The sequence below is a fragment of the Schistocerca gregaria genome, chromosome 4 (genome assembly GCF_023897955.1).
Source record: "Schistocerca gregaria isolate iqSchGreg1 chromosome 4, iqSchGreg1.2, whole genome shotgun sequence".
In the NCBI taxonomy this organism is placed as follows: Eukaryota; Metazoa; Arthropoda; class Insecta; order Orthoptera; family Acrididae; genus Schistocerca; species Schistocerca gregaria.
In genome coordinates, this window is record NC_064923.1 from 604369938 (window position 1) to 604382353 (window position 12416).

The 12416-nt window shown below is 38.6% G+C and overlaps 1 protein-coding gene across 2 annotated transcripts in view; it reads right to left on the reverse strand.

Moving 5' to 3' along the window:
- The window catches only part of LOC126266865 (isoleucine--tRNA ligase, mitochondrial), a 105146-nt gene that overhangs the window by 60481 nt on the left and 32249 nt on the right, over positions 1 to 12416 (reverse strand). For both annotated transcript variants that reach the window (XM_049971487.1, XM_049971486.1), the window contains exon 3: positions 5142 to 5301. In XM_049971487.1, coding sequence (XP_049827444.1) covers positions 5142 to 5301 — 160 coding nt within the window. The remainder of the gene's footprint in view (positions 1 to 5141; positions 5302 to 12416) is intronic.

Sequence of the window (12416 nt, forward strand, 5' to 3'; positions counted from 1 at the left end):
CATGCACCAGGTGTGTGATGATAGTACCAAAGTGGCACCAAAGTCTAAGGCTTTTCTGCCTTACTCAGGGAACATTTCCAACAGGATTGGTCATATTTTGCAGAAATATGAAGTTAAATAAGTTTTCTGACTGCCATCTAAGATTAGGGTTCTTTTAGCTTCCTCAAAAGATGATCTTCGGTTGTGAAATGTGGGTTTCTACTGTATTCCTTGTAGTTGTGGCATATTATATATTGGTCAAACTATCAGGACTGTGGAGGACTGATGTACTGAGTATAAGTGACACACACGACTACAACAGCTGAGCATACACTGAAGTGACAAAGAAACTGGTATAGGTATGCATATTCAAATACAGAGATATGTAAACAGGCGGAATACGGCAATGCAGTCAGCAATGCCTGTTTAAGACAACAAGCATCTAACGCAGTTGTTAGATCAGTTACTGCTGCCACAATGACAGGTTAAAAAAGGTTTAAGTGAGTTTGAACATGGTGTTATAGTTGGTACATGAGCGATAGAACACAGCATCTCTGAGATAGTGATGAAGTGGGGATTTTTCCCATACGACCATTTCATGAGTGTACCACGAATATCAGGAATCCTGTAAAATGTCGAATCTTCAACATTGCAGCAGCCAGAAAAAGATCCTGCAAGAACAGGACCAATGATGACTGAACAGAATCATTCAACATGGCAGAAGTGCAACCCTTCCATAAATTGCTCCAAATTTCAATGCTGGGTCACCAACAAGTGTCAGCGTGCGAACCAGACAATGAAATATCATCAATATGGGCTTTCAGAGCTGAAGGCCCACTCATGTACCCTTGATGACGGCACAACACAAAGCTTTACACCTCACCTGGGCCTGTCATCACTGACATTGGACAAGCTTTACGCCTCGCCTGAGCCCGTTCTCACTGACATTGGATTGTTGATGACTGGAAACATGTTACCTGGTCAGATGAGTCTCGTTTCAAATTGTATGGAGCAGAAGGACATGTAAACCTCATGAATCCAAAGACTCTGCATGTTGGCAGGGAACTGTTCAAGCTGGTGGAGCCCCTGTAATGGTGTGGAGTGTGTGCAGTTGGAGTGATATTGGAACTCTGATACACCTAGATTTGACTCTGATAGGTGACACTTGCATAAGCATCCTGTCTGATCGCCTGAATCCATTCATGTCCACTGTACATTCTGACAGACTTGGGCAATTCCAGCAGGACAATGTGACACCCCAACACACTCTGAATTGCTACAGAGTGACTCCAATAATTCTCTTCTGAGTTTAAACACTTTCATTGGCTGCCAAACTCCCCAAATATGAACATAACTGAGCATATCTGGGATGCCTTGCAACATGCTGTTTGGAAGAGATCTCCACTCTTTCTCACTTTTACAGAATTATGGACAGCCCTGTAGGAGTCATGGTGCCAATTCCCTCCAGCATTACTTCAGACATTAGTGAAGTTCATGTCGTGTTGTGTTGCGGCACTTCTGCATGTTCGTGGGGGACCTACACAATATTAGGCAGGTGTACCAGTTTCTTTGGCTCTTCAATGTATCTGCTATTCCAGAATATTATCTTGGCACCAGTTATCCTATGGGAAATAACAACACAGAATTCTGGCATGCATTTCCAGCTACTGAGATAGTATTATTAAGGAAGAAATTAAAATTAAATTAGCAAGTAACCTTATAAACAGAGATGGAGGTATTTGCTTAAATTGTGTGGCGTATTCTGCACTCTGTTGCCAAAAAAGCAGCGAGACAGAATTAATGCTGCATTACCTGTTGGTCATTAATTTTCACTACTGATAACTGCTGCTGTTGGCCAGCTTTGGCCACATGATGGCACTGGTGTGTGTGTGTGTGTGTGTGTGTGTGGGTTCTTTTCAGAACTGCTCTGAAAATTGAGGTTTTAAATTCCCTTGCAAGTGCTTTCTTGATGCAGTTTTTCTTTGAAAATGGCAGGGTGTGCACCTGTCAAAATTTTGACGGTTGTCGATGGTGTCACCCAGCTGCAGTCCTTTAACTTATTTTTACATTTGTTTAATCAATCTCTTTGAGAAAATAAAACTAGTATTTTACACAACCTTTTTTAAAACCTGTATTTTTACTGGTCAAATGAATGCACTGCTGTAGTGAGTTGAAAGCCACTCACTGTCAACATTGGTTTCTGGTGTACACAACAAATTTAAACAACAGTTCCCAAACATTTCATGGTCTCGCTCAGTCCAAATTGCACTCAAAATATTATCTTTTTTTCAGCAGCTTTTCTACATCTTTAATATAAAAAAAAAAACAAAGATGATGTGACTTACCAAACAAAAGTGCTGGCAGATCGATAGACACACAAACATACACACAAAATTCGAGCTTTCGCAACCGGCGGTTGCCTCGTCAGGAAAGAGGGAAGGAGAGGGAAAGATGGAAGGATGTGGGTTTTAAGGGAGAGGGTAAGGAGTCATTCAAATCCCGCGAGCGGAAAGACTTACCTTAGGGGGAAAAAAGGATAGGTATACACTCGCGCGCACACACACACATATCCATCCACACATACACAGACACAAGCAGAGATTTGTAATGGCAAAGACTCTTTGCCATGTGTATGTGCGGATGGATATGGGTGTGTGTGCGCGAGTGTATAACTATCCTTTTTCCCCCCTAAGGTAAGTCTTTCCACTTCTGGGATTGGAATGACTCCTTACCCTCTCCCTTAAAACCCACATCCTTTCATCTTTCCCTCTCCATACCTCTTTCCTGACGAAGCAACCGCCGGTTGCGAAAGATCAAATTTTGTGTGTATGTTTGTGGGTCTATCGACCTGCCAGCGCTTTTGTTTGGTAAAAGTCACATCATCTTTGTTTTTAGATATATTTTTCCCACGTGGAATGTAGCTCTAGAAGTTACTTTGGCAGCAAAGTCGACATAGGCCTGATTTCACAATTTCACATTATCCACTATGGCATAAGCTTACAATGATAAAAAATAATGGTTTCATTATATCCTACAATTTTTTATTTATTTCATGCAAGACATATTACTCCACTTGATTCCCATCATCAGATAAGTTTTCTGACTGTATTGTGACACTTTTAAGTGTGATGCTTCCTGTGTGTGAACTGCTGCAATGTGTTGACCGTAATGCTATGCAAGAACATGAAAGTTTCACAGTTTCTTTTATAGCTAGTTGTAAACAAGAAAGTAATGGTAATCGGGAAACATTAAGTGAACTGTGAAAGATATGATAGCATGAGAGTTTCTGCATAAGGGGATGTACAAAATTTTGTAACTACAATCACTTCTCCATTTTCAGTATATAGAGAAAAACACACATCATAATTTTTGTGTGTTCACACTACATTAAAGCCACCACTAAAATGCAGCAGCTCACATACATGGCATCAAGCATAACACTTAAAACATACACTTTACAATGGGGCTTATTTACCAAAATGAATTGAATACCAGTATGAAACTACTAATTTTGAGAATAAGGGGCTGGTACATCAATAGTACATATAATATACGCATTTTTTGTGCACTCTGAAACTAACTTTTCACATTATTTCACAGATCTTATATGATCAACAGTGCTGCAGATTGTGACAAGTACCAGATAAAAAACCTGAGAAGTAACATAGGAAACATCAATTATGTACGCAGTATGCTCCTGTTGTAAGTAGGTGATTTTTGTATTTCTCAATTTAGAGACCCAAGGCAAGATAAAGCAGTTATTATGATGTACAGTGTGTAAAAAAAGTGTACCCATATGCACAAAAATAAAATGAATATTCTAGATTGTGTATCTATCACTTTGATAACTTTGTTTGCAAAATTTAAGGAGTACCAAAAGCAAATAGGAGACTTGACTTATGTCTGCACTTTAATTCACTACCAAAGGCATGTGCATAAAAATGCCGCTCACAGGCCATTAGCCATACCAACACCTTGCCATTGGATCGGCACATTGTGTACCATGATTTGTCACTCCACACAACGTTTTTTCCACTGTTCAATGTTTATACTCCTCACAACAAAGCGAGGCATCGTTTGGATTTACCGATGTGATGTGTGGCTTATGAGCAGCCGCTTGACCAAGAAATCCAAGTTTTCTCACCTCCCGCCTAAGTGTCATAGTACTTGCAGGTGATTCTGACACAGTTTGGAATGCCTGAGTGATGGCCTGGATAGGTGTCTGCCTATTACACATTACGACCCAACTCAAGTGTCGGCAGTCTCTGTCAGTCAACAGACGAGATCGGCCTGCATGCTTTTGTGCTGTGCATGTCCCTTCACGTTTCCATTTCACTATCACATTGGAAACAGTGGACCTAGGGATGATTTAGGAGTCTGGAAATTTATGTCATAACGTGAGCATTCAGACAATCACCTGACCACTTTTGTTGTCTGTCCACCACGCAGGGCCGGGAATTCTTGCCTAATCACGGAATACATTAATGAAAGATCCAAGCACAGCTACTATTGTTATCGGACCATGAAATACACAGTGTTGTAGAATGGGGCATGGACACTTCAGGAACATTTTTAGACCTTAGTAAAGCTTTTCACTCAGTAAAGCATTTTTTTAAGAAAGAGGGCATAACTGGAGGTATACAAAGTCAAGTACACATCAATGCCACTTTCAACAACTTACCTGATGAGTCAGAAACAATACATCAAACTTTCATGTAAAACTATTAGTAAGGTTGTAACTTTCAAAGCCACCACCAAAACAGTGATAAAAGGGGTCCCTCCACATTACAAGGTAATTACCAAATGGCTCAAAATTATTTTGTGATTTATTGTGCCCCCTCTCATTCCCCAAGTTCCAAAAATCCAGCCTTTCTTATCGTTTCTTGATTCTGTAACCTAAACGTAACAAGCAAATATGAGGAGCAGTTTCCAGATCAATCTGTAATTGCAATCTCCAGCAAAAATATAATACATGTTTAACTATTCCTACATTCTGCAATATTATTTGCTAATGCCTATGGGACTTATACTTGCTACTTTCATGGAAACTCTGGTAACTGCAACATTTCAAAAATGCGATAACATGCTTAGATTGCCAAATAGTTCATCACTAAAGATAATCTGAAGCCACAATGTAATGCTTTAACAGCTATTCAAATCACCTTTATATCTTATTTCAACTGGTGAAAGCTTTGTTTCTTTTCCCCGTGAATTGGATACTGCTTTCAGTTCAATGGGCAAACCATGGCAGTCCCATCCCGGAATAAAATGCACTCTTTGACCTTGAAGTACCCTGTGACGCAATATTATGTCTTTCATAATCTGTAAATGCAAAACACAGAATTAATAGTATGAGATATTTTTAACAAATGTAAACTAAAACTATTACAATGTCTGGCAATTTTGCTATCTCTTACTGTTGATACAAGCTGCTTGGTTACAAACATTTCTTTGGATATGAAAATTGCAACAAAGTCAAAATTACTTCAGGAAGCAAGCTTGGGAGGCCTACTAGAACAGTTGGGCTTTGGGTTGAAGTCTGCATAAATTTTCATCTCTGAATTAGCGCTACTTCTAGTGTGTACGATGCTTCATTCTTGACGCATCCCTTTCTTGTCTAGCAATGTCCGTTGATACCAATGTTCAGAAATCAAGAATCATCATCAAATGCTCGCAACAAGAACTTATGAAATAATCCACATTACTTTACTTACAAGGTATATGCATAGGAAGTGTACGCCTGTGAATCCACTGTCACGTAATATCCAACTTGCTTCAGCACTCCACTATGGTTTGGTTTGGCAACAGTAAGGAACCACCAAGTTTGGAATTTACTCACTGTAACTGCACACAGATGTCAGGAACAGCGGCCTGAACAGCAGTTCCCATCGCCTCCCCTTTTCACAAATAATTTTCAAGTGCAACATTGGCTGCTGGCCCAGATCAAGAACCATGTAAAGACCAATGGATTTAGAAATACTACTCAGCAGACTCCAAGAAGTCATCTGCAGGGAGCAGCAATACCAGAGCCTCAGGAGATGAGAAGAAGACCAACTATTGAGTTCCAAAGTCAACCACCAACAGACACTATCATAAAAAGAAGAAGAAGAAGCTAGATGCAGGTATTCCCAGAACGACATGCAGGAAGCTGCAAGGACATGAAAGTAGGCAGACACAACATTTGTCACAACATTTGCATTTTCTGGGCTTCAGACAGTAATTGGAACAATTTCTGAGCAAGTGTGACACATGCTTTCACTAACAATTGTGACTTCAGTATTCATTTGCACTCAACTCCACAGGCTATTGCATTATCTTACAACTACCTGCATTTGAACTCCTTTAGTCAACCACCTACAGTGTACCTGATATTCTTAATTTGAGTCCTGACTGTTCTGCAGTCATTTGCACTGGCATTCACCTGAACATTTTTACACTTATGAATTGGCAAACCTGTTAACAGCCAAACAAACTTTAAGAAAGTCTTTGTTTGTAAAAGTGGACACAGATGAATTTATCTCATTAATAAATGAGGAGACAAGGTATTCTTTATGTTCAAGTCTTAATTCTAATAAGCACCATATTTAACCATGGACATTACTGCACACTTTTAACATGTGATGGATGCATTACACATTACTGCATGGGTGTCATATATTGCACCATGCAAACGCCAATAAATGCAAACAAACCACTGCATTCACAATCAAAACATGAAATGCAGCTCAAGTCAATTATGTGTTTGTCAAAAAACAGCACCTGGTAACAATTTTTGCCATGAATTTATGAAATTTTATGTTTACTCACACGGAAACAAATTTCACCTTATTAATTATTATGAATCATAATCTCTGCCAGCTCTTTTCAATTCTTGAGCCTGACTCTCAGAAAAGATGGCAACACAATTATAAGTGTGAGCACTACTTGTGAGATGATTCGATTGCAACATGCATTTCAGAAATGTTGGCACCTATTTAGCACTCTTTGCTGCATCCATGGGGCTGCAGCAAAGAGCCACCTGCGATGGGCATCACTTTCTTCCAATGAATCCCATATAACAGGTCTAGTGTTGTATGACACACAAGCTCAGAGAGCTTCCACAGGCATTTACACAAATATGTTCCCTTTAAACTTTAAAGAAACACAGCTTATTCAGTTTTTCACAGTCAAAAATATCACACGTCTTATTAATCAAATATATGAACAAAGAATAATAAAAAGAACAGAAAGTACTATGTATTTAGGTGTTCATATTTATGAAAGTTTTATGTAGCCTTTGGAAATAAAAAAGTCAGTAAGGTAATGTGCTCTGCAGAATAAGTCAAATTGTAGACTGTCGGATGTCTGAATTGTGGTAGGGAAGCTAGAAAATCTTGAAAGGAAAATGCAGAGGTTGAATCTACATGTAATAAAAGTCAGTGAAGTGAAATGGTAAGCAGAGAGAGGTAAATTGTCAGGTAAATATAGGTTAATATCAGTAGCATCAGAAAATTATACAATGGGAGTAGGATTCACTGCAAACAGGAAGGCAGGGCAAAGAGGTAGTTACTGGAAACAGTTCAGTAAAAGGATTTTTCAGAGCAGAATCAGAATCAAACCAATGCCAACAGCTACACTTTAAGTACACATGCTGACACTAACAGCACAAGATGATGAGAAAGAGTGAGTACAAGAGGGGAACTGAAACACTATATTAGGGGAAGTAACAGCAGAAATGTGGAAGAATACAGGATTTGGAATAATGATGAGAGAGGGGTAAGACCCCTTGAGCTCTGTAATAAACGTCAGTTAATAATAACAAATAAAAAATCCAAAAATCACAAGAGGAGGGAGTAAATTCGGATATGGCTAAGAGCTAAAGGAAGACACCAGATGGATTTCATCATGGGGAGACAGAGCTTCCAAAATTGGATATGAAATTGTAAGATTTACCCAATAGCTGTCAGAATTTCAGATCATAATTTAATAATAATGAAGAGCACATTTTCAAGAATTCTGAGGAAGACTCGACATACAATGAAGTGGTAAACTGAAGTATTGAGGAATGACTAAGTGCATTTTAAGTTCTTTCGGGTTGTAGGTACTAAAGAAATGAATATGAGAGCTGACAATTCAGTTGAGAAGAATGGACATCCCTAAAAAGGGTGATAACAGAAGTTGGATGGACCAATTTGTGTGTTACTGCCCAGAAACTCAGCAACACAAGAAATACTTCAATTAAAAAAAGTCCTGGAAAAGGAAGTGAAATAGCAGAGTAGTGTGAACTTATCATGCAATCAATATGAAGTGCAAGGAACCTAAGGGAAAATGTTTGTCAAGACAGATTCAGCCTGTAGGAAATTCACAATAAATTTCAGAAAATTTAAAAGCAGAGACGTTTTTAATATTCTAAAATGAGAAAGTGATGTCAGTTTGGAGAATCTAAGGGGTCTAGCATGAGAATCAGCATTTGACAGAGATATGGAGGACTTCTGGTCACAACACCTCTCCACAAGTTCTAAAATAATGAGGGGTAGTGGCAACCAAACAATTTTTCTCAAATTAACATGTAGAATGTACAAGGCTATAGACATATCCTCAGACTTCAGAAAGAATATCATTCATATAATCTCGAAGATAACAAGGGCAGCTAAATGTGAGAACAGTGGCACAATGAGCTTCGCAATTCCAGCATTCATGTCATTAACGAGGAAAATATAGTGAACAAGGAAAAGAAAATTAAGGCTATGTTAGATGATGATCAGTTTCACTTTTGAAAATTTAAAGGCACCAGAGAGGTGGTTCAAATGTTACATATGATAATCACAAAAATCAAGACTTTTCTGACAATCTATTTGCTGTGAAAGGAAAAAGCATTTGATACCACAAAGTAGTAGTGTAAGATGTTCAAAACCATATGAGAAGTGGGTATACACTACAAAAAAGACAAGTAACATACAACATCTGAAAGAAACAAAAGGGGCAATAAAAATGGAATGCAAAGGCTGAAGAGCTTGAATTAAATGAGTGTATGACAGGGACATGGTCTTTCTCCTCTACTATTCAGTATCTATATTTAAGAAGCAATAAGAGGAATAAAGCAAAGATTTGGAAGTGGGATCAAAATCCTGCAAGAAATTGTTGATAAAATTTGTCGAAGACATCAATATCCTCTTTGAAATTCAGGAAGAATTCCAAGCACAGTGGAATGAACAGTCTACTGTGCACAAAATGTGGATTAATATTAAACAAAACAAAAAAAAGCATGGGGAAGGCTTAAGAAGTAGCAGAAAAGAGATTAGCATTGAACGTCACATCAAAACTGGCGCGCAGAGTTGACAAAAAGTGAAGAATTCTGCTACCTTGGAAGCAAAATTACACGTAACAGATGAAGTAAGGAAGACATAAGAAGCAGACTTGCACAGGCAAAGAAAGCACTTCTTGACAAAAAAAAGTCAGCTAGCATTAAACATAGTTCTTAATTTGAAAAATAACTTTCTGAGACTGTACGTTTGGCGTGCAGTGTTATATAGAAAGGGATCACAGACTTTGAGAAAGCTGGAAATGAAAAGAATCAAATCATTTACATGTAGGATTACAGGAGGATGATGAACATTAAGTGAGGTATAAGGTGATAGCCTCTCCCTGATGTTATTCAATCTGTATATTGAGCAAGCACTAAAGGAAACAAAAGAAAAATTCGGAGTAGGTATTAAAACCCATGGAGAAGAAATAAAAACTTAGAGGTTCGCCAATGACATTGTAATTCTGTCAGAGACAGCAAAGGACTTGGAAGAGCAGTTGAACGGAATGGACAGTGTCTTGAAAGGAGGATATAAGATGAACATCAACAAAAGCAAAACGAGGATAATGGAATGTAGTCGAATTAAATCGGGTGCTGCTGAGGGAATTAGATTAGGAAGTGAGACACTTAAAGTAGTAAAGGAGTTTTGCTATTTGGGGAGTAAAATAACTGATGATGGTCGAAGTAGAGAGGATATAAAATGTAACTGGCAATGGCAACGAAAGCGTTTCTGAAGAAGAGAAATTTGTTAACATCGGGCATAGATTTAAGTGTCAGGATGTCGTTTCTGAAAGTATTTGTATGGAGTGTAGTCATGTATGGAAGTGAAACATGGGCGATAAATAGTTTGGACAAGAAGAGAATAGAAGCTTTCGAAATGTGGTGCTACAGAAGAATGCTGAAGATTAAATGGGTGGATCACATAACTAATGAGGTATTTAATAGAATTGGGGAGAAGAGGAGTTTGTGTCACAACTTGACAAGAAGAAGGCACCAGTTGGTAGGACATGTTCTGAGGCATCAAGCGATCACAAATTTGGCATTGGAGGGCAGCGTGGAGGGTAAAAATCGTAGAGGGAGACCAAGAGATGAATATACTAAGCAGATTCAGAAGGATGTAGATTGCAGTAAATACTGGGATATGATGAAGCTTGCACAGGATAGGGTAGCATGGAGAGCTGCATCAAACCAGTCTCAGGACTGAACACCACAACAACAAAGGTGATAAATGTGGTTCACTGGAGAATTGCCAAGAAAAGAAACAAGTAGAAAACAAATTAAAACAAGGGAAAGGGTGAGACCCAATAGGAGATGTGTTAAGACACCAGAGAATAGCTTCTATGGTACTACAGAGAGCCATAGAGAACAAGAATTGTAATGGTGGATAAAGAGTGGAATATATACTTTTTCTGTTTTTTTTTAAGTTATCAGTTGTCTGACTGGTTTGGTGAGCCTCACCATGAATTACTCTTCTGTGCCAACCTCTTCATCTCAAAGCAGCACTTGTTGCAACCTACATTCTCAATTATTTGCTGGATGCATTCCAATCTCTGTCTTCCTCTACAGTTTTTGCCCTCTACAGTTCCCTGTACTACCGTGAAAATCACTCTCTGATGTCTTAACAGATGTCCTATCATCCTTTCCCTTCTCCCTGTCAGTATTTTACACATATTCCTTTCCTCTCTAATTCTGCACAGAACCTCCTCATTCCCTACCTTATCAGTCCACCTAATTTTCAACATTCGTCTCTAGCACATCTCAAATGCTTTGATTCTCTTCTGTTCCAGTTTTCACACAGTCCATGTTTCACTACCATACAATTCTGTGCTCTAAACATACATTCTCACAAATTTCTTCCTCAAATTAAGGCCTATGTTTGATACTAGTAGGCTTCTCTTAGCCAGAATGCCCTCTTTGGCAGTGCTAGTCTGCTTTTGGTGTCCTCCTTGCTCTATCCGTCATTAGTTACTGCCTATGTAGTACAATTCCTTACCTATATCTACTTGTGGCCATCAATCCCGATATTAAGTTTCCTGTTGTTCTCCTTTCTGCTACTTCTCATTACTTTCATCTTTCTTCAATTTACTCTCAATCCATATCCATACTCATTAGACTGTTCATTCTATTCAGCAGATCCTGTAATCCTACTTCACTTTCACTAAGGGTAGCAATGTTATCAGCGAATTGCATCACTGATATCCTTTCACCTTTAATTTTAATTCCACCCCTGAACCTTTCCTTTATTTCCATCATTGCTTCTTCGAAATAAAGATTGACTACATACCTGTCTTACATCCTTTTTAAACTGGGTATTTCGTTTTTGGTCTTCCTATCTTACTATTCCCTCTTGGTTCTTGTACATATTGTGTATTACCTGTCCCTCCCTAAAGCTTACCCATATTTTTCTCAGAATTTAGAACATCTTGCAACATTTTACATTGTCGAACACTTCTTCCAGGTTGACAAGTCCTATGAACATGTCTTCATTTTTCTTTAGTCTTGCTTCCATTATTGGCCGCAACATCGGAATTGCCTCTCTAGTGCCTCTACCTTTCCTAAAGCCAAACTGATTGTCATCTAACACATCCTCAATTTTCTTTTCCATTCTTCTGTATGTTATTCTTGTCAGCAACTTGAATGCTTGAGCTATTAAGCTGACTATGTGATAATTCTCACACTTTTCAGCTCTTGGAGTCTTTGGAAGTGTGTGGATGACATTTTTCCGAAAGTCTAATGGTACATCGCCAGTCTCATACATGCTACACACCAACGTGAATAGTCATTTTGTTGTTACTTCCCCCAACTTCCCTCAATGATTTTAGGAATTTTGATGGACTTATCCCTTCTACCTTATTTAATTTTAAGACCTCCACAGCACTCTTAAATTGTGATTCTAATATTGGATCCCTCTCTCTTCCATATCAACTCTCGTTTCTTCTTCTATCCCATCAGACATTTCTTCACACTTATAGAGGCCTTCAATGTACATCCTCCACCTCTCCGCTCTCTCCTCTGCATTTAAGAGTGGAATTCCCATTGCTCTCTTAATGTTACCACCCTTGCTGTTAATTTCACCAAAGGTTATTTTGACTTTCCTATAAGCTGAGTCAGTCCTTCCGACAATCATTTCTTTTTTGATTTCGTTTCATTTTTC